At 36.2% G+C, this 22,947-nt stretch overlaps 1 protein-coding gene across 1 annotated transcript in view; it reads left to right on the forward strand.

The window, feature by feature from the left end:
- Positions 1-22,231, forward strand: part of LOC138327587 (uncharacterized) — a 104,578-nt gene extending 82,347 nt beyond the window's left edge. The window contains exons 6-17 of the mRNA XM_069273785.1: positions 2,502-2,646; positions 5,041-5,805; positions 11,104-11,268; positions 11,497-11,582; positions 11,837-11,937; positions 13,432-13,502; positions 13,892-13,999; positions 14,604-14,674; positions 14,897-15,017; positions 15,233-15,397; positions 15,625-15,712; positions 16,027-22,231. Of these exons, the coding sequence (XP_069129886.1) occupies positions 2,502-2,646; positions 5,041-5,805; positions 11,104-11,268; positions 11,497-11,582; positions 11,837-11,937; positions 13,432-13,502; positions 13,892-13,999; positions 14,604-14,674; positions 14,897-15,017; positions 15,233-15,397; positions 15,625-15,712; positions 16,027-20,048 (5,908 nt within the window). The 3' untranslated portion in view covers positions 20,049-22,231. The remainder of the gene's footprint in view (positions 1-2,501; positions 2,647-5,040; positions 5,806-11,103; positions 11,269-11,496; positions 11,583-11,836; positions 11,938-13,431; positions 13,503-13,891; positions 14,000-14,603; positions 14,675-14,896; positions 15,018-15,232; positions 15,398-15,624; positions 15,713-16,026) is intronic.
- Positions 22,232-22,947: the final 716 nt, after the last annotated feature.

Genomic DNA, 22,947 nt, shown 5'->3' on the forward strand with positions numbered 1-22,947 from the left:
CTTTCATGTTTGCATAGAATAATCTCTGATACTTGAATTTAGTGCTCGATATTTAATTGATCTTCATTGCACTATTCAGGTGCACTTTAACATGGTGTTATATTTTGTCGGATTTGAATATTTTCAGAATTGATAATGATGTAATTCCACACTTCTACATTAATTAGAATATAGACCTGCGTAGTTAGCTCGTATCAATTTCGATACCACAAAAACAATGGAATGTCTTTCGAAATACACAATTTAGAGTGTAAAATATACATTTCTAGATTTCTAACCATTAAAGCTATGTTATTTAGACAAATTACGTGTATATGTGTATTTACAATATAAAACGACTCTGTTATTTAACATAGCTAAACTTGGGGTAACTTATCAATATTCCAATACTCCTGTAGGCTAGTATCTTCACATATCGTATCAATTCAATACCTTGAGATTCCTACTCAAGACAAATCGCTCACAAATGCCTACAAGAGATCATAAAAGGACAATAGTTCTGCAGATCTTGCGTATTCCGGCGCAATCAAGACTGGTGTTGAATATGGAGTTATTGTATTATTGTCTATAGTTTATACACAATAAGCGGGTTTTATGATATATAAACTAAATTCGTGTTTATTCCTGTCCCAATTATATAATAAACGACACTAATTTCCCACAAATTATGGCTATTTTTCAAGTATATCACACATCTGTTGAATTAACGGCCATGATATTTTATTGTATGATTTCCCTAATCAATTTTGAGAAATGCATTGCTCTAAGATATACTTTCCTTCTACATGTCAATACATTATATGTTTCAAACAGAAACCTCACAAGCATGAACATTCATCACCAATCTGTTACGTTGATATTAGATCGACTCCGTTTATTATGTGAACGTCTTTCATGTTTAGATAAAAGTAAAAGTAATATTGAGAAAAACGCAAACATGGAGAGTTTCATTGTACAGACATTTAACCTGCTCCACGGACCCTCAATGATATCGTTTATATAAATATTTGATAAACAAATACTATCTAAACGGTCTACAAATTCGCCCTTGTCCATCAGCGTGCCCTAAACACATACAGACAGACCTGTCCAACTACGGTCTAGAAAAGTTTTCTATAGATGTAATTGCAATAATCAAATTTACCTTTATCTACAAATCCATGCTTTCATTTCACACAAAGAAATGAAATACGATATTTCTAAATAATTGTTTGATGAAAACTTTTAAATGGACACGAGTTGTGCAAATGAGGATACACTCTTCATAATATTTACCTTCTCAACGTACTGTCGCTATGAAAGACATGGCATCTGTGATAAACAATGGCGTGGTTGCTATTCTAACATATAAAAATGTCAACTTTCCGGAAATAATTCTGACCGAACTTGTCAATAAGGACATTAAACGATCAATTAATGCCTACTTTTATCACAATTATCTACAATTTACTATTATCACGAATTATTATATCATCACAATTATAACTATTGTTGAGTTTCGCTCTATTTTGAAAATCACCCAAAAAGCCGTATTTCTAAACCTCCTCTGCCAATATACTGATCAACTGTGAGATTTTAATAAAAGATTATAAAAGTTTTTTAAGTAATTGAATGATAAAAAATATCAAAAATATTTATCACTGATTTATTATTATATTTAATAAGGTCTAGGTACAGGATTCAATTACAAATCGAAAATTCCAAATTCATTTCTAATATCATTTAAATAATCTTGATGTGATTTTGAGGGTTAAAGTGTTAAATCAAACATTGAATGTCGTTGTAAAATAGGGAGACCGTATAATCTAATGATATCCTACATTGGGGATTTGAAGGTCATCCCTGCTGACCACAGCGACTAGACAGTCCTGTCCAGACTGGAGTGTTTGTTGTGTAACCGCCCTGCGGACAGACTACACGGGATAGTCTGTCCTTTATCATTAAAACTTCCTCCGACCTTCTATTTAAATACTTGAATTCAATAACACTACGATCATTCGATCACAACTTTTCATTTGTAAATACAAAACCCCTATGACTTTTCAAAATCCGGTATTAGTTTATGCGTCCTTGATACGGAAACTAGGTCTAGATTCCGTTTTCTTCATTCGATAATTACACAGGCGATACGATTGAAGTACGGTGTTATTTTAAAGGCAACACAGAGACATGACTGTTAGATAGCAGGAAATTTGTCGTCAGGCTTTTAATGACCCTTTCATTGCAAAATAGGGTGTATTTCATTGAGAGTCTAATTTGATTAAACACTATTATTATGCCAACGTGTAAACAATTGAAGATATCGTGTCATAATCATTCAGAATTACCAAAAAGTATTTTCGCTATTGGAAAACATTTTGACAATAGTACGAATACTAACATAGGGTTTTCATGTGCCATTGATGTCTGTAGATATGTTCCATATAATTGTAATTATTGCACCACAATCCACAATACAATTTACCTTGCATTGTAAAACCGCCATTTTGAATATTTTGTAGCCGACAAGATGACCTTGACCCAAATGTCAACGTACAGTTGGATGTTTTCGTAGAGCACAAGGCAAATGATGATGAACAACTTCCTGGAGCCAAAGGTGTCGACCTCAACTGCTCCCTCGATGTCTTCCATACCATCTTTAAAACGGTGAGTGTATTTCCGCATTTTACAATCTTATCATAAATTAATAAATCAATGTGTTGCGTTAATTTCTGGTGTAATATGGAGGTAGTTCGCATGAACGATTGACCATTTACCCCTCTGTTAATATCAATGACAAACAAGATAAAACAATTACTAATGATAAAGATATACATTTCATTTATTCTTTGCGATTACTAGTATTATATACTTGTATTATTACTCTTATACAAATATAGCAACGCAGTTCCTAGAAAGTTTCAGATCTGTATTTTGATCATTGCTTTGCACTCACAAACACCGGTATCTTCAAACACTAAGTATGATAACAGTTCCTAGGTACATACCAATGTGTTGCATTGTAACTAAGTCAACTGTTTAGTAAGGATAGCCGACGAACATTTATCAAGTAAAACATTCGACTTTGATTAGGTTGACAAATACACAATCACATATTTATCGTATCTGACGAAATTCTTACCTTAATTATCTCGGATACCCGAGCAAATCATTATAGCAACACCGCACTGGCGGTAGCGGATCACGTTGTTATTTCCGTATGGAAAAGGTAACACGAACGGGTTTTAAAAAGGATAAAGCAGAACTACAGAGATATTGTGAATCCCTTAAAGTTAGATCAAGGAAACGAAAGTGAAATGTACGTAAAACATTTTTTTTAAATGTAAACATAAGGCAGGGTTGTCATATGATCAATTATATATCTTATCATTGCTTCACTGCTGAATTGATAGACTATAGTTGTTCATGATGTGAATGTTAATTCCCTGTATCTTTGCCTCGTATGTATTTGATGTGATTTGGAAACGTTTCGCTGCATTATCATGCATATCGATTGTGAAAACAGTAGTGGGTTCCCATTGTACATCACAAATCTCACACCAAACTCAAGTTAATCATCTTCTGTAGGCGATGATACACCAACGCGGATTTCAATTATATACAAAAGTAACAAAAACACACAAATGTGTCGGAGTTCCTTCCGGTGGAAGGATGTTTGTGGTTAACTTAATGTTCCTTTTAACTAAAAATATTATTTAAAAAAACGTTTTAATGCATTTCTAAGCCATAACGTATCACTTCTCCTTCAACTTTAAGGACAATTAAAATATCTTTGGTTTGACAGGTTTCATGGTTTGTTCCCCTGCGTTGAATTCAAATGTTACGTAAAAATGCACATAGAATAAAATGATACTAACAACGGCTAGTGGTAAGACAACAATAAAGACATTATGACAAATCATAATTTCGTTTCTACTGGTTGCATTTTGTTATGTACAAAACATTCCAATGTGGGAATATACTGTGACATCACTATCTTTAATATCCCATAACACCGTCTGACAGTAGAAATCATGCTGTGAACTTTTTCTATGATCGGTTTACGTTTGATGTTTTTGTTTTCGAACCAATGCCTATATAATAACGCATAGGCGTCTTGTTATACCTGTCCGTCATATATAGACGATAGCGCTAAGTCAGGTAATAACTAGAGCACCAAGCTACCTCTGTAATACTATAATAAACACCTTCGCCAGGTGTCGTACGTCAGGTGTATTATAGCTTGGGATCTACCTTTTGTGTCTAATTCGAGTTTACAATAATGTTATTTACCAAACAACAGTGCAGTGATTGCTTTGAAAACAAGAAACAAAGAGCTATCAGGGCGCCCTATGTTTTGATTACCTAGCTCTCTTTGGACGAAATTAGTCGAAGTAAATAAGCCTTTGAGGGTTGGCCAGTGCAGCCTGAAATTAATCCACACTTCCGGACTGGTAAAAGTCAGTGTGGTTGTTGATGGTCATTTAAGCGGCCGTAACGTTGACAGAACGGCAACACTTCAGCTGTCACTTTGGACATTAAACTGTTATCATGACAACACAATGTATACAGGTAGGGTGACTGTAACCATGTTGACCGTTTTCAGTGACACATCCGTCAAACGTATGTAGATGTCAATTCAATTTACTTGCTGAGATCGTTTGATCGCTGTCTGTTATTCAAGCTTAATGAAATACACATTTCAATTGTCGTGACATTTTCTGTCTATTTTTTCGTGAATATGATTAATCGGTCGTTATTTATTTCTTGTGTTTACATTTAATATCATGTCTTGATCTCATAGCATGGAGACATATGCATGAAAATTAATGTCGCCATGCGTAAAATGTTATTTTGTCCTTGATGTGTTTACGGTGTGGGTTTTCCAGTAAATAAATTTAACTGAAAAAGTGTAGTTGTAAATATTTGGTGGACTGAGTATAGTTTGTTATTCTACATGATATTTATAATAAGATAATGTAAGGTGTTTTTATCTGATATCAATGTATTATAGTAAGAAATCAAACATCATGTGTTAGAACATTTCAATCTACATTCCAGGTGGACGATACTCCTCAGGAGATCCATTTCCTCACGTGCCTACAACACATGCTTAAAATTGACCCAAACGATGCCAATTGTGACATAATTTGGCAGACCGTAGAAAAACTAGTATGCAGAGCTACCCTTGTGGAATCCGAGGCGGATGCACAAAAACTGTTGAGACAGCGTGAACGCTCCACGGACGGACTACAATGTCCAAATTGCAAGGCTCATGAGCGTGTGACATCACCGCGACGTGGAAATAGTTCCAGTTCTATCGCGCTTCCTGGTTTATCGGACAGTAATGAATCCCCAAAAACTGCACCTGTACCTCCCCCGGCTGCACCCCCTCCACCTCCTCCTATACTGGGAGGGGCTCCACCGCCACCTCCTCCCCCTCCACCCCCGGGTATAGGAGGCGCACCACCACCACCCCCACCGCCAGGAATGCCAGGGGCTCCCCCTCCGCCACCATCATTCAACCTAAAAGGACCAAATGCCCGAAATGGTGTTATAATTAAACTACCTCAGCAAAACGTGCCCAAACCCAAAACAAAGATGCGTTCACTGCAGTGGCAGAAAATCCCGACAAACAAAGTGCTTTCTGGTAAACCTAACATTTGGTCGACTGCAGGACGCCGATTTAATGGATACGTTAGTAATATGGACTTTGAGGCAATTGAAGAACTCTTCAGTGTTCCATCACCACAAACTACTGCCGTCACGACAAATCAAAACGGTACACCAGGCACATTGGAGCGGAAGAAGAAAGAGTCCACAGAGGTGAGAAGCCTTATCCTTATATTTTATAATTGTACTTCATATGTTTGTATTTTTGTTAGCGAAATACACACCGTCTTGTCTGAAAAGACTGATGTTATGCTCGCAAACACTTGACGTTACAATCAATACCTACCCGCAATGGCAGAAAGCTCTGTAATATGCAAATACGGAATAGGGATGTAAGTATTTTCATTGTCCAGTCTTTTTTTTCATTCTGACAAACTTTTGTACTATAGGGAAAGACTTCAAAAGCGCATACGTGACGATCAGAAGGAGTATCAAAACAGAAATCTATTTCGACAAGTTTAGTAAAAGGGAGAAATTGGTGTTAGATTTACAGATAAATATTCTATTTTAAATTTTCTGTTTGGCTCTTCTGTGTGTGTAAAAGTTCTGAAGACTGTAATGAGTGGTAGTGTGTGGCCGACGGTGGGTGATTCAGCACTTCCTCTAACCTCGAGATTTCAGATCTAACCTGTCCAACGATGAGTCAATACACAGACAAACACTTACTGAGAGAACAAAGGCGAAAACACATAACCTTAAAATCATATCTCGTGTTCTATCTTCTCGCTCGAGCAGACACATGATGATGTAAAGTAGGACTAACTTTAACACATGCTAATATATGAATGAACAATGAATTTTATGGTCATTTTTCCGACTGTAAACATGAAGCATTCACCTTTTCATACCGACAGAAAATGTCAGGGTATACGTTTAAATTGCAAACAAAATGTCGCTCTGTTCTGATATATGTCCTTGCTAGCAAAATGAGCAGGTCACCATTCTTTAAATGTGTCCTTGTTGTATGACAGTTAATTAAAAAAGAAATCATAAACGATGGCGGCAAATTTCTCTTCTCCTCCCAAATGTCTCCTCAGATGATGTAGATTGCAAGAGTCAAATGAAATGATTTATACTACATATTGTAAGTCTTGTCACACAATCTGTCCAATGTATATTTTATCATTTAAAAAAGAAAAAAGTTTTAATTCATAAAAAGTATAAGGTCTGAATACATAGGACGAAAACTCATTTCACGGATTTTCATATTTGTGCATACAAGTGTATGTTATCAGATTACTGTTGTGTATGAAAAGTGTTGTATGATATAGCAGTATACGTTCTATATACCACCACGACGAGTTAATGCGATTTAAAACAAATCAGATTACGTCAGCATCATAACTGAGGGGACGCCATGTTAATGAGTTTCACGACAAGATACCATTATATATCGTCTTCACCGAACCAGAGGTACTGTAGAATATATGCAGTGTAAAACAGCCATTATCGCCCACAGATTTTAATCAGAAAGTATTACACAAAAACTGCAATATACTTTAATGACACGTAGACAGTGGGGCACCAAAATTAAAACTTGTTAATGTATTCAGTACTTTTAAGGAAAGGTATTTCTATCGCACTATCAGTGCTTACCTATATAGGAACCTGAAGCATTTTTACAATATAAAACACATTTTCAATGTTTTTTTCTAAATAAAAATAGCTTTTTGTGTGAAAGTTAATTTTAAATATATTTATGTTAGCAATATTGTAAAATTCTGCTTATCTAGTCCTTTCTTAGTCCGATTTTCTAAGTCATATTTTCATTATCATTTCAATATTTATCGACACTTTGAAAATATCGTGAAAGCCTTACATCTCCAAGATGAAGTCTTTTTTTATTTTGGCTTCATTGTTTTTGAATAATTTCAAAGATCTTGTCTGTTAATGAACATCCCTTCAAGCAATACTCCCACTTTTTAGTCATTATCTTCATTCCGCTCGGGATGTTATATAGCCGAGAGCCATTATGACAATATATTATATATGATTGAGGTTAAGGAGTGTGGGTAACCTCATATATACCGTATACGTAATACCTAGCCCCTGGGCTTAAATACGAGCATGTTTTGTGTAACTGTATCTGTCGCTTCAACAAAGGCTTACTTGTCAACCATGAATATAGGATGGACTATTCCGGTTTAAACTAACATATCTGAAATAGTTTTTCCTCTTCAGTACGCCGTTTGAATAAACTGTGTCTATTCCGCAGGTATTTTAACCCATTCTTCATCTTTTCATCTACAATCTACATATATAATGGTATTGTATGTTTCGCCTATCTCAGCAAAACGTTTGTAGAGTATGTCTACGTCCGTATGTTCATCCTAATATTAAAAAGGATTTAGATTCCGGAATCGAAATATTTTTTCCTCGAGTTACCCATCCTAATTTAATAAATGATAAGCATTTTCCATAAATTATAACTTACAAAACAAGTTATTCTAATAAATGGATTCAATATTCAAAATACGCACTCAAGTGAAAACTTTATCTTTGAAAGATTTTATGAACGCCTACTTCGCTAGATATTTTACGTCTGAGAAAGAAATTCTTTGCTATTCCATAAAATTGATATAATGATATGAAAGTTAAATGTTTCTAGGGAAATATATTTTAACTTTTACCTTTTCTCTGATTCCGTTTAAACCTAAGTTGGATAAAAAGTGATAGTACTGGATATGTGAGAATTTAAACTTTTAAAATAAAACCTGAATAAGTTATCAAATGCACCATGAAAATAAAATCACAACTAATGAATAAATCACTCAGTAGCGATATATTTTCAAGAAAACCGTCGGGTTATAATTGCTTTCTTTTATTAGCTGATAATTTTCCAATAGTAATATGCAAACCTGGGTTGTTTTTATCATGAAGTCGATCTGGAGAAATATTGCGATGATAAGATAAAGAAAATAATTATCTGAAAAAAACCCGCAATGGTTTGGTTTCAATTCCGAGTCCAATAAAACCTCAGATAGAATACCTCCGTCTTATGCCCCTTTGTTCGGTACATTTGCACATATTATATGTGTATGACGTAGAAGCGACACTATAATCTTGTCTTTATTTCAGATTTAATCATAGGACATTCTACATGCCAATTCCGAAAGATAAAATGATAAAATGGCCATATTGTAAACCTGTTATGGGAAGACACGATATCATAATACAGACCCTTCTCATAGATTGCGGACGTAAACGTTGTCAGAATGAACGGTAAAAAATAAATTATCTCTCTGATTGGAATTTTAGGTCTTAAACATACAAACGCTCTTATCGGTTAAATGTTCAATTTATCTTAATAACTATCGAACATTTACCGGCGATGTCTTGTGTTCATTCTGTAATATTGACAATAGGAAATTTAACGGATTTGGTTTAAGCCTATGTAAGACTGTACAAAGTGTTAAGACTAGAAAGATCAGGACTGGCCCTGCAGGAGGTCTCTGTGTAAAGCCATCTAGCGTTACATATACAGATACTATTCAATAGCATTTAAACGTCTTCTGTTCTTCAAACTCAATCAGTAAGATATGTTCATGAGATCACAGTTAAACAAAACACGAATATGGTATTTGAGATATCGTGAATGTGTGTATATACATTTATATAGGACGCGAATAAGCCGCAAAAAACACAAACCAAAAACTGATCGATATATTAGATTTAGTGATTTGATATCAGTGTATCTTATTCGTAATAGATACATGTATAGCCATATCTTATCTTGTCGATATAAGAAATTCCAAGAATTAGTGAAAGAAGAACTTGTAGCTTGCATTTCAAAAGTGACAACCTTAATGATTTGAATAGAACTTTTAACCCACATTTAAAAAATGACCACCATAGTGAGTTGAGAATATTTCTCAGTCCGCATTTAAAAATGACAACCATAGCGATTTGAGAACATTTCCTAGTCCGCATTTCGAAAATGACAACCTTAGTGATTTTGCGCTGCCGTACATAGTTCATGCCGGGTAGTGATATAACTGTGTGAGTGACATGTTTAGGATGATAACGGTACAGAAGATTAAGCAATGATATTCAGGCTTGTGTTTCTTTTTCACGTAGAAACAGAAGTATTTCGAGAGCAACCTTTCTATACCACACCTTCTCACATCTCCCATAAGAGCTTTTCACACAGATCAAACAATGATTAGACAATTTCTGTTTCGTTTATATCACGGAAAATATTTAGGATAAAACTATCTTGTATGACATTGGGGTTTCTAGAACATTGATATAGGACGTTTGTATACTTGCGTCATATTGTCATATCGGTTTTTTTTTTTTGACAAGTCAAGTAGTTGACCGCAGTAAACTAATTACACAATATAGATATACTCATATTTTAACTGAAATCTGCAATATCTTAACACCACCAAATTGTTTTAAAAAAGGCTACTTTTGAACAACAGAACAGAATATATTTTATGAATTTTACGAATTTTAGGGATTAGTGACCGCAAAAATAAACCTAAGCGAATATGTCACGTATTTGAAAAATCAACATATCTGTATACTTTTGTTCCATAAAAAAACAGCGGATAGGTATATGATTTGATATGTGGATTGAACAAGGTTAAATCAGTAGTATCGGTGAATTGAATTGCCCAGTGAGGTGATGATTCATAGATGACTGGTCAAAGTTAAGATCGATATCTGGACATATGGCTTACTACATCCGGTCAATGTATACATGCCTGTATGTCACATTCGTACCTACTGGACCAAGGTCGAACGCATTGTCATGTTAAGTTCATTACACTACAAGAATACAGGTGTATTTTAAGTGAGATTCTGATGGAATCTAGCTTAATTTCAATTTAACTATGGAATAAGGTATAATCAAAGGCGGTTTTGGGGCGAAACTACATCAGATAGTGACCGCCAAACAAATGACACTATTCAGATAAAGAACATTAAAATGCTAGGTCAATTGCTTGGAGAAATACGTGAGGTCGCTCTGAACAGGGCGATTGTGGACAAGTCGTGGAAATCGAATTAGAAATGTACATATCAGATAAGAGGTGTTGACCTAAATACTAAATAGTGTGAGGTAAACGACTTTTAATTATATTGTCAAGTGATGGTTCAGCAGCGAGACCTGAGAATCATTCCACGTTCTACTCATAACATTAGATAGATTTGTTTGTGATATTGTTATACATTACCTTCTTGTGTATCGCTTATACTGATGTTTGATGTTAAGTTTATGTAACATTGTTATCATTAAATATATGAACTATTTCCATAGACAATTATTTTACTCTTTGACCTAAGACGAATCTCATTATAAGGCTTTGACCACACGATGGTCTGTTTTAGCTACATGAACTCAACAAAATCACTCACAAAGTAACTCACATTCGTTTATGAGGTGGGTGATTATATTGTATGTCTCCCTGGTGATATTGAATTTATTTTGTCCTTTTCATCCATCAGGTCAATCTTTTAGACGGCAAACGGAGTCTGAATGTAAACATCTTCCTGAGGCAGTTCCGCATGCCAAACGAACAGATTGTCCAGCTTCTCCGAGACGGGGCCAGTGAGAGGTTTGAATCAGAGCGCCTGAAGGGCTTACTCAGAATCTTGCCTGATCAAGATGAGGTACGTTGTTTTTCTGGTATTGCTACAATTTTGATAAACACATTGCGGATAACAATTTACAAAAGTAATAAAAATAATGCCTTTTTATGACTGTTCCTTGTAGAACGCTTCCGTTTAGAGAATATGCTTGACTTTGGGTGCTGCATAAAATTTCAATACAAAAGAGTTCATCGAAGCATGATGACATTTGTAGACGTTTAGTGACATAATTGCGTATCTATTTCATAGATTGAAAGACTTCAGAGTTTTGATGGCGACAAAGACAGACTCGGTAGTGCTGAACAGTTCTTCCTATGTCTACTAGGACTACCTCAGTAAGTGATTTATTCTCCTCTCTCACAGAAATAAACCATGGAAATGAAATCTAAATAATTTGCCAATTTTATTTCGGCTGTTGTTTAAGATCTACGAAATAGAATACTTTTAAATCTGGAAATAAAATCAATGGCAAAACAATCCAATAAGTGCTTTTCACAATTTATTTTGCCTAAGAATATGACACATTTTATTGAAAATAAACAAATCTAATTAGTATTCCAATCATTGATCAATATAATTTTCGCTTTAGGTACAAATTGAGAATAGAGGGCATGTTAGTTAAGGAGGAGTTTAAAGCAAACATGGATTACATCAAACCACACGTGGAAGCCGTCATAGAAACAGCCAATGGTAAGTCACTTTGACGCTGTTGTGCTTTCTTTCCTTGATCACCAATTGTTATTCCGTCTTTGCATATGCTATTACAAAATTTGCTCCCTTGCGGATATCCATTATTTCATTACATTATATATATACATTATATGTAAGCGAAACTCACGTCGGTTTCTCTGAAATGTGTGAAGTTACGATCGCAATCAATGCTTATTCGCAAGGGCAGATAACTCTGTCATATGCAAATACAGAATACTTAAGAAGTAGTGACACTTTTCTTCAAATCGGCCATAATGGCAAGTTGAAATATACAGCGTTCTAGGTTGGCATTCATTATGCAAGGGCTAGAGCACCCAATGAATACATTCATGTGTGTAATACCTATGTCCACTATATATAAAACCTTCTTTCATAGCATAATGACCTAAATATTTTCCTTTTTAAAATAACCGTTACACACGATGACCCTATTGAAACGTGAAGCAGAAATCTTAAAATAGGAACATTTACTAATTAAATATTTTCCCAGCACTTCAAGGGTGTTTTTCTACTTTGTTTGATTTTGAGCTAAACCCTATCAATTCCGTTTTAATGTTAGAGTAATCTTAACATTGTCAAAGCTGAACGCGATAGGCTACTGGGTCGAAGTAACAATACATGAAAGAAAAACAATTTATATATATATATTTACATAAATAGAGCACTTATTCTCGATGCTATCGAAACGCTGAGTTATATATATTTCTTATGCATTTTGAACATATTTCTCTAAAACCAAATTAAAATTGCCTTAAGGTTGCTGGTTTTTTTTTTCAAAAATATTTTCATTTACTTGTGTATTAGATATATTCTGTGTATAAAGACGCTGGTAAATGATCTTGTAAACATGTTGACAGTCGTAAGGTATTAGGCCCTATGTGGGTGTATTGTTACATACACACAGATATAGTTATTTGTGGCTTTTGAACCAATCCTATCGACGGTTCAAACACCTTGTTATTCGATCTACCCTTATAAATCACGTGAAAGGAAACCTAATGACCCAGTTGGAGTACAAACGTCCTGTATTGAAACATTAGAATACTCACTATATTGGTATATAATTAATGATTTTAAAGCGTTGCTTCTACCATTGGTTATACTCGTCTTTAATCCAAATATAAATTAGGGTCACAATAATGTAAATCTGTTTGATCTTCTGTATAACTGTTTCAACACTTTCTAGTATTAATTCTTGCCTCTAAGTAAAATATTTGAGTAAATTTAATATAATTTCGTGACCTCCTCAAACAAACTTCCTCTCATCTTAGTGATAGAAAGACCAACGTGCTGCTCTTACAGAATTTTATTTTGTTTGTATACCTTACCTAAATCTTTTGAATCGATGGGCTTAACAAAGCATAATAACAACATGTGTTTGATATACATTTTTCAACTATAAATATAATTTAGGCAGAGAAAAATTCCCATCTACAATGAATACTAATAGTCGTTTCTTTACTTCCTTTTCAGAAATAAAGGCACATGATGATCTGCAAGAACTGTTTTACCTGGTACTAATAGCAGGAAATTACTTAAATGGGGTAGGTTATCTTAGTGTATTCTCTATAGGATAGGTTTAGTTTTCTTTTGTGCAGTGACAGCTCTTAATAGCCAATTCACATCTAGCTCAACCATTTGAAGATTTTGTCATTCAACATGTGTTATCATTAGTCTAATTATATCACATTAAATGGTTTTTTGCCTTCACTTAATAGTTTTGATTAGTATAATCTAAAGCTTCAAATCTGTGAAGTTTGTGTTTGATTCATTGTATAAATACACAAAAATGAAAATAGCATTCATCTTGATAATTGTGCTTCCTCCATGAAAAAATGCTTGAATCGGCGATTATTTGAACCCTTAAAACTGATAATGATCAAGGATGAACAATTTGTGTCAAGCTTTTTGTTAATGACAAATTTTGTTATAGGGAAACTATGCAGGTGATGCTGCTGGATTCAAACTTTCGTCTCTTGTTAAACTGACGGAAACCAGAGCAAACAAACCACGAATGAATCTCCTGCATTTTGTCATAATGGTGAGTACCTACTGTGATATTTTTAGATATAATTACAATAACTCGCACTGATGTTATCAAATGTTGATTAATTTTACGCTGCATCATATAATCTTGAACATGTTAAAACGTAAACAATTCAAGGATTGTCAATTTAAATCTGAATGAATGGAGGATATTCCACTTAAGACGGCTAAACCACAATAATACTCGAACAGATAAAAACCGTGTAACCGATTGATCCTATATTATTCAGCAGTTTTTAAACTGTAACAAGGTCAGTAGGGGCGTGACTGATATTTTCATTGTCGTGGTAATTGTTGTGGTCCAGAAACACGTTCCCTTTTGACCAGACGAGAGACTGACCTTGAGCGACAGAGATTGACATATGTGATACTACCTCGTATGACTTTTACCTGTGTCGCATGTAAATAAAAACAGAAATAAAACTATGATTTTGTTCATGCCTAGTATCCCTAGTAAAAGCAAAAGATCAACCCATAAATAGCTGGGGGTTTTTTACGCACGATTTTCAAAATTACACACTTAGTGATAAGTATTTATAACCTCTAATGAACATTTCGTATGCAATCAAAATCTAAGGAATCGTATTTGATGTTTACAGCAAGCAGAGGATAAAAACCCTGAACTCCTGACCTTCCCAGAGAAGCTGAAGTATCTCAAAGACGCAACACAGTAAGGATCTGTCTTCTTTCAAACAATTACATACACAGAGTCGTTATGGTTAATTCATGTTTCGGTTCGCCATTGGTGGTATTAGGATCCGCATATTTATTTGTCTTTTTTATGATTTTAGCAGTAAAAGTTCGATATGAAGTTACATCATCTCACACTTAAATAAAGAAATATATTAATGATATCTAAAGTAAAATTCATTTTTGATTTTTATTTTTGCAGGGCCCCTCTGGAAACCTTAGGCTCTGACATTGCCAACCTTGCCGGTAGGGTCAAAACCCTATCAAAAGAACTGGAAACAGTGGGTCCTGACTTTAAGGCGCAAATGACTGGATTTTTAACAGTAAGTATTTTTCCTATAGTTAAAGGACAGATATCAAATGTGTTACAGTTCTACAGGAATTAATTTTATAAAATTATGATTAATAATTCCTTTTTGTATCACTTCTTTCCTATTGCATTACATTCTAAATTGAAATATATTACAGTTTACTACTGAGTAACAGGTAATTTATGCAGGTAATTACAGTATTAAAATTTAGTTACTTCTAATTATAGGAAGCAGAAAAAGACATAGTGGAATTGCAGGCAGATATGGAAGACATGGAAAATCTACGTCTTGAGTTAGCGGATTTCTTCTGTGAAGATAGAAACACCTTCAAACTGGATGAATGCTTCAAAATACTTCACACGTTCTGTGAAAGATTTAAGAAATCAGTAACGGTAAGTTAAAATTCACTTTGGTTTTGCAATATCTTTCTTTATTTTAATTAGCTGCTAACATTTTAAAGGCATTCTGCACTTAATTTAAGTCCAAATTATTTTAGTCGAATTTTATTTAATAGGATTGAGTATCAACGTGAGAACTTTTGCTTCTGCAGTATCTGTCAAACTTATAATAATCTACTTTTTAATACAATTCACTTATATGTCTAAATTTCATTGAACAGGAAAACAGTCAACGTCAGAAACAAGAGAAGAAAGCAGAGGCCAGAAGACAACAACAAATGAAGGATAATGAGAACAAGAACTCTCCAGGTAAATATCAAAGATATATCAAAAAGAGTAAAAGACATTGTCATTGTCAATCAATGCTTTCGTTTAATGATGCAATTTGGCGAGTAAAAGAGAATGTTTTGAAACCAAAATTATAAAATTATATTCTAATACACGCGAACTGAACTGAGGTATTATTTGAGTGTTTCATCGACTTGACACGCCTAACTGAGTTGGAATTCTAAATTTCTCCGAGATAAAGGCTTCTCATGGACTTTTAATGAATTACTATTGATAGGAACAAATAAATTATCAAGCTGTTTACATCATATTAACGATTGTGTGTTCTTTTACAGTTGAAGATGTGAAGTCACCAGAAGAGATGGTCATGGATCGAGGTGAACTAAAAGAACCAAAAGGTTCCATTGTGGAATTATTATTGGCGGACGTTCGACGGGGATTCACTGGTCGAAGAATTGGAGATAATAATTTCTCTGTGAAGAAAGTACAGAAAGTCAGTTTGGGTGGTGATAAAAACAATCTGAATGACGACTCAACCTCCAAGAAGGAAAAAGACAAAGGATTCCAAAGGGGTGGTTATGGTCGGAAGAGTTTACGAAAGAAAAACTCCGCTCCCTTGCCTGACGATAGTGCGGATTCGGAGAGTACATGCAGTAGTTTGGATGACGCGAGTGATATCAATTCTAACAAAATATTGAAAGGATCGGATGACAATCTTATTGAGATCCTAATGACTGCCCAAACGAAACCGTCTGAATCCAAATTTGAGCGATTCGGTAGTTTACGCAGAAAAAGAAACGAACGTCAACAGAACAAATCTCTCGATGTATTTGGTGATCGTGAGCGTGCACAATCACCGTCGATAGACACTTTAAAACAAGAGGATAGCGTTCCTAGAAGATCGCGAACGCCAACATCACTTGGTAATGCCAGACCGTTATCGGGTGAAATTGAAGATGATACACCGAAAAGACCCGTTCGACGGGTCCAAAGTATGGTGGAAAAGTCAACAGTTGAACGAGCAATTTCTAATCACGAATCTAAGGAGGAAAACAGTGACAATTCTGTAGGAGATCGGTTGAGACGAAAGCTAGCTGCTCGTCGTGATACTAAATCACCCGATCCAACGTCTGTTCGTCCGATCACACCTGTTGGAGACAAGGTTACATCACTGGCAAATGAAGCCGACAAAACTGATGCGAAAGCTTCTCCTCGCTGGAGAAGTGGTATTGACACAACACCTCGCGGTCTTCAGACCATTGACGAAAAGGGAAGGTTAGAAATACCTAAAGTTAGTGAAACAAAAGATACACCAGAGACAACAGTTGTAAATTCGCTGGAGCAAAGTCGCGATAGAATGCAACGAAGATTTAGTGGAAAAGACATTGATCCATCTCAGATTAAATCGCTTTTAGAAAACGTACAGCCTAAAGAAGAAACCAACGATGCAGAAGAGCCTCATGTCTCCGTTTCATTAAAGAAAAAGATTGGCCGTCGTTGGCATAGTGATCTTGGAAAAACAGATATTGACCAAGTTCTTAAGCAAATTGAGGATAACGAAAAGAGGAAAGAGCCCATTGAAAGCGAACAAATTGTTCCGGAGTCCAAATCTAATCCTGCAGGTGAATCGGAAGCATTAAAACAACGTAGATCCAAACGGAAACTGCGATCTCATTTGTCAATGGAGGATGTACATACGGCTATGCAAACGTTTAAAACAGATGACAAACCTAAATCGGACACAGATGAAAGTGTAACAACAACGGTGACAGCAGCTATGAACCCTGTACCGAAATCACCGGGAACACCAAAAGGCCGATCCCGTTCTGGAAGTGAAAGTGATAGCAAATCGCCAGAAAAAGACAAAAAGGACAAAGACTCTACAGTTAAGAAAGCAGCGAAAATTGCCGCTCACATGCGATTCAAACTTAAACGTTTTGGTGATAAAGATAAAGGTCAATCTAAAAATAGCAATGGCAGATGGAAGAGTGACGTGCAACGCGATGAGGTTGACCAGGCTCTAAAGGAGGCAAAGAGTGGCATGAGCAGGTCGAAGTCCTACGATGAATCTGTTGCTAGGAAAGCTGCAAGTGAAAACGGTGAATTTTCTCTTGCTGACGGAAAACAGTCTGACTTTAATGAATCTGAGCGAAGATCGTCACTTCGAGGAAGTGTTGGCCGTCTGAGTACTACTGATCCTCGGAGAAACTGTCTTTACATTCAAACTAGTGATAGTGACAGTGAAGTGCCACCGGACGGTACATCATCACCAAAACGGGCTTCAAGCTACAAAAGTGACAGTCCGAAAAGTTCTAGCAGACTATCCATCAAGTCTACTAGTACCTCCACGGAAACTTTACGTTGTGACACACCATACAGTGACGCTGAAAGTTCTAGTACAGATCAGTTAGCGTCTTCAAAGCGTTCGTCAGTGAATAGTGACTTTAACTCTTCAGAGCCAATTGCTCCACCTCGTCGAAGACCGGCCAGTATGATAGAAAAATCAGAAATAGACAATACAGTAGCCAACACTCCTGATTTAGAAGAGGGTGATCAGCTTCCACACACTCTCCTTTCGAAATGGAAGGAGAGACGAAACACGAGCAGGAGACAAAGCTATTATGATAATGTAACGGACGAAACTCCTGCTTCACCTCGATCCAATCATGAGTCGCATATCACAAGAACTCACAATGGCCTGACAATAAACCATAAATCTGAAGGAAGTGGTGACTCTTTTCGAAATGATATTGGCTCAAGGTGTAGTTACGCCAGCAGCAGTGACAGCGCTCGTGATGAAGGATTTGAGACAATGTCGGGTACCGTCTCACAAAGAACGTCAATGAGTAGTACATTAGAATCAGAACTGATCTCTACGCTTAGTCGCAAACCAGAACCTTCGCTAAAGTCGCTTGTCAGCGATAAGATAAGTGAACCGGATATTCTGGTCCCACAAAAACAGGAAATCACAGTGGCACGCGCTCAAAAGCAATCTGAGTTAGCAGCACGAAAACAACGAACAGAATCATGGACTGAAGCTGTAGTTGCCACAAACCTGAAGGATTCGTCCTTGGATTCTTCTTTAGAATATTCTGCTACTTCACCAGATAGTGGCCATGGAACGTCTAAGGAAGATGTTTGGAGTTCCAACTTGGATCTTGTTGCAACACTTCGCGAAGGCTCACCAGCAAGCCCAATATCAACAGGACCTAAAGGAGCACCAATTGCGATGCCTGAAAATTCCGACATTTCCATGAAGCAGAAGCGTGTTCCAAGTTATATGAAAGGCACTGCTTCGAGCGGAACAAAGACTTCGCGTACATCATTGACAACTGAAAACAAAAGGAGAAGTACTCCAGCAAATCTTTCGACAAAGCCTAACCAAAAGGCGTCACATAAAAGTTCAAGAACTAATCTGAACAAATCTAAAACGACCGAATCAAATACCAGCATTGTTTCGTCAGTGAGTGGTATATCTGACATCCAATCATCAACCACTTCAAAGTCGACCCCGACCAGGAAATCTTCAAACACTAGCACCCGTGCCAGTACGCCATTGTCTCGTTCAACTACACCCCACCCACCTTCATCTTCATCACGATCAACAACTCCTCATTCTGCCTCTCGGCCAGTTACGCCCCTTGATCGTCCAACAACACCCTCTCACACTCCCTCATCAGGTTCTAGGGGGTTGACAAGGACTCAGTCACTACGAGTCACATCAACAACCTCTAAACCAAGTGTAGGAGTTTCGGCAGAGAAAAAGCGACTATCGGCTATCGGGGCTGGTTCAGATAAACCAAAGGACAAAACACCACGACGATCTTTTATGTCTCCTACAGCATCATCAGCCTCAAAATTACGTGATGATGGAGCTACATCACCCGCACCACCGACACCACCTCCTCGCACAACATCAACGAGTACACCGACTACAAGCAAAACTACGAAAACTGCCGAGGCCAAGCCTAAAGGTAGGGCCCCAGCACCTCCTTCAAATTCAACACTTGATCCTTCTCCTTTGAAGCGACATAACAGCATGCGATTGCCTGCTGCAAGGGCTGCAGCGAGTAGACTTACACACAAGGAATATCCTCTGAGTTCAAAGGAGGCTGCAGCACAATCGACGGAGAACAAATCCAAATCTTTCATGGGGAGACTAGGCGGTAATAAAGTGAAACCCGATGCACCTGCCGTGACTCCTAAAAAATTAGAGACTGTCGATGAGCAGGGAACGGAGAGTGGCGAAAAATCATCTTTCATGAAAAGAATGGTGAATAAGGCGAAAGTAACCAGTCCCAAAAAATCTATAGACATTAAGAAAACAGAATCGACAAAAAAGACTGTAAAAAAGTGACAATGTCTTTCGTGGTTTAATGTGACGTCATATCCGGATGCAGTGGTGTTATATAAGACATGATGACGTCATATTTATGACAGTGGTGAATGACCCCTTGAAATGAGGGCCTGTGATATTCTTAGTGATACGTATGTTATTATTGATATACTCCAATGTGCCAAATATTTCGGACAGCTATACGCCGATATGTGCCTTAACAAACATCGGAAATAATTGTACCGTTATACATGTATTGAACATTATAAGTGCTATGGACGAACTAGGCAGTCCTTGAATACAAAATGGGAACTTTAAATGGTGAAGAAAAAGAATCTGTACCTATCTAGTCCTTGATAGTATTTAATATGTTTAAATATAACTGAGTTACTACATAAACAGTAGTTATAATGCTGAACAATTGAAACAAACCCTCAATTTAGTAGAAAACGCTAACTGACATTATCCGCTAAGGATATTCGAATAGTTAAATCTGTTATCGAATATACAAGGGCATAATTAGACTATTTATTTATTTTACATATATAGAGCTGGTCTCGTAGAATTAAGAAAAAGACAGATGGCAAAGCTATCGTTATTTCATATGCACCTGTAACACTTACAAAAGTGACATGCTTAGTCACTTACAATTTGCTTACGAAAGAAAACTACTTCTGAAAAGAAGCATTTGCTAGTTTAGTATTTTTAGTGTAGATGTAAAATATAGCCAGATATATGAGGGTTTGTTTTATCTGTCGGTGATATGAACAAAATCGGTCGTTTATTTACAGTGTTCATGTTTCGCAAAAGATTTTGTCATTTTTCCATGAACACGAGTTTCGCCAGAATTATATGTAAAACCTGAAAATCATAATTATATTTTTGAGAAGTAACCCGATGATATTACTTACGCAACAATGCAAAGACAAGCACAGACGTACTTTCATTCTGGTATTGTACTCGTAAAATGAATGTCCTCAAACGAATTCCGTATTTGCATATTGCATAGTTATCTGACCTTCAGCGTAGGTATTGAATGTGACGCCATGTGTTTGCGAGCGCAGCGTCATACTTTTCAGACATAAATTTCACTCATAAAATGATGACGTCACAATGTATGCCTTACCGCAAGGGAGGTCACTTTGTAATATGCAACGACGGGTTAATATCACCCGAGACCTGATATTTTACGAGAATTTTCAGACTAAAGGATTATGTCTTTTAACCTTTTTGTTGATTGTTAAATAATCTTACTGCAGGGAAAATATTCATCAACATAGAACGCATTTCATTATGTTTTAAATGATAACAATACTAATATTCATTGATCATGAAATGATTTTAAATATATCATAGCCATATATTCATATTAACGCCCCGCCCAAAAAATTACTGTCTTCCTTTGTAACATAAACTTCATAACTGAAATATATTCATAAATTCTTCATCGTAAATTCCATCCATCGACCAGCAGTCAGGTTTCCTGATAAAGCAAATCGTCATTGTCTTTCATTGGATCAGATATATGTTACATAGATAATCGATATATGCGTTTAATTGTTATTTCAACGAAACTTAATTTAATTCAATTTACAAACGTGTAACCGTTTTGCTTTATCTGTTGAAATATATTTAATGAGCCATTTCATTGATCCAGTCATATACAGTACTCTATATTCCTTAACATATCGATGATTTTGACTGGTAAAATAGGTGGGAAATAAAATTTACTGAAATATTAATAATCAATATTACTTCACTCCGCTTAAGGAAGATGATTTTACTAGTAATACGTGGTGCCTAGACGACATATTATTTATAACAATTATATAAATCAATTATATCAAGTAATACATTTGTATTAATACGCCTTCATTGTTTTCATGACAAAACATTGACATCATCCTATCCATTATCAGGTCGTAACATTATTTGTAAAACAGTTAGTAATTTGAACTTAACAGAAGGGAGTTATCCCTTACATTTATAAATAATATCTCGTTTATACATTATCTGCTAAATGTATCAATTTTAACACTTTGTTACCATTGTGTATGTATATACCATACAATTTATATAGAACAATACAACCACATGACCATTTTAATGTTATGTTGAAATGCGGAATCATGTTTACATAGATTTGTTATGTGATGTTTATCATGTTTATTACATAAATTAAACCATGATGTATAATTAAAAAATTCGTTTATCATTCATCTTCAAAGTGCTTGCGTATGATGAGTTCTCACAGAGATGGAGCTGACCCCAGAGTTACTAAAATTCCTCACAAGTTCTTACAAACATAGGCACTAACCCCAGAATACTCACAGTCATGGGGCTGACCTCAGAGTTCTCACAGACATGGGACTGACCCCAGAGTTACTAAAATTCCTCACAAGCTCTTACAGACATAGGCCCTAACCTCAGAATACTCACAGACATGGGGCTGACCCCAGAGTTCTCACTGAATTGGTGGCTGGCCCCAGAGTACTCGCTCGCAGACATGGAGACTTACCCCAGTTTTCACAGACATGGGGGTAATCCCAGAATTCCCACAGACATTGGTGCTAATACCAGAGTTCTCATAGACATACGGGATGACCCAAGAGTTCTCAGGGACATGGAGACTGACTCCAGAAACACAGACACGGAGGCTGACCCCAGAGTTCTCACAGACATGAGGCTGACCCCAGAGTTCTCACAGACATGGGACTGACCCCAGAATTCTCACAGGTATGGGGACTGTCCTCAGAGTTCTCACAAAATTCGGGGCTGGTCCCAGCGTTCTCACATACATGCAGGATGATCCCAGATATCTCACAGACATGAGGGCTGACCCCCGAGTTCTCACAGACATGGGGGCTGACGGCTAACCCCATAGTTTTCACAGATATGGGGCTGACCCCAGAGTTCTCAA

Source organism: Argopecten irradians, chromosome 7 (assembly GCF_041381155.1).
Source record: "Argopecten irradians isolate NY chromosome 7, Ai_NY, whole genome shotgun sequence".
Lineage (NCBI taxonomy): Eukaryota > Metazoa > Mollusca > Bivalvia > Pectinida > Pectinidae > Argopecten > Argopecten irradians.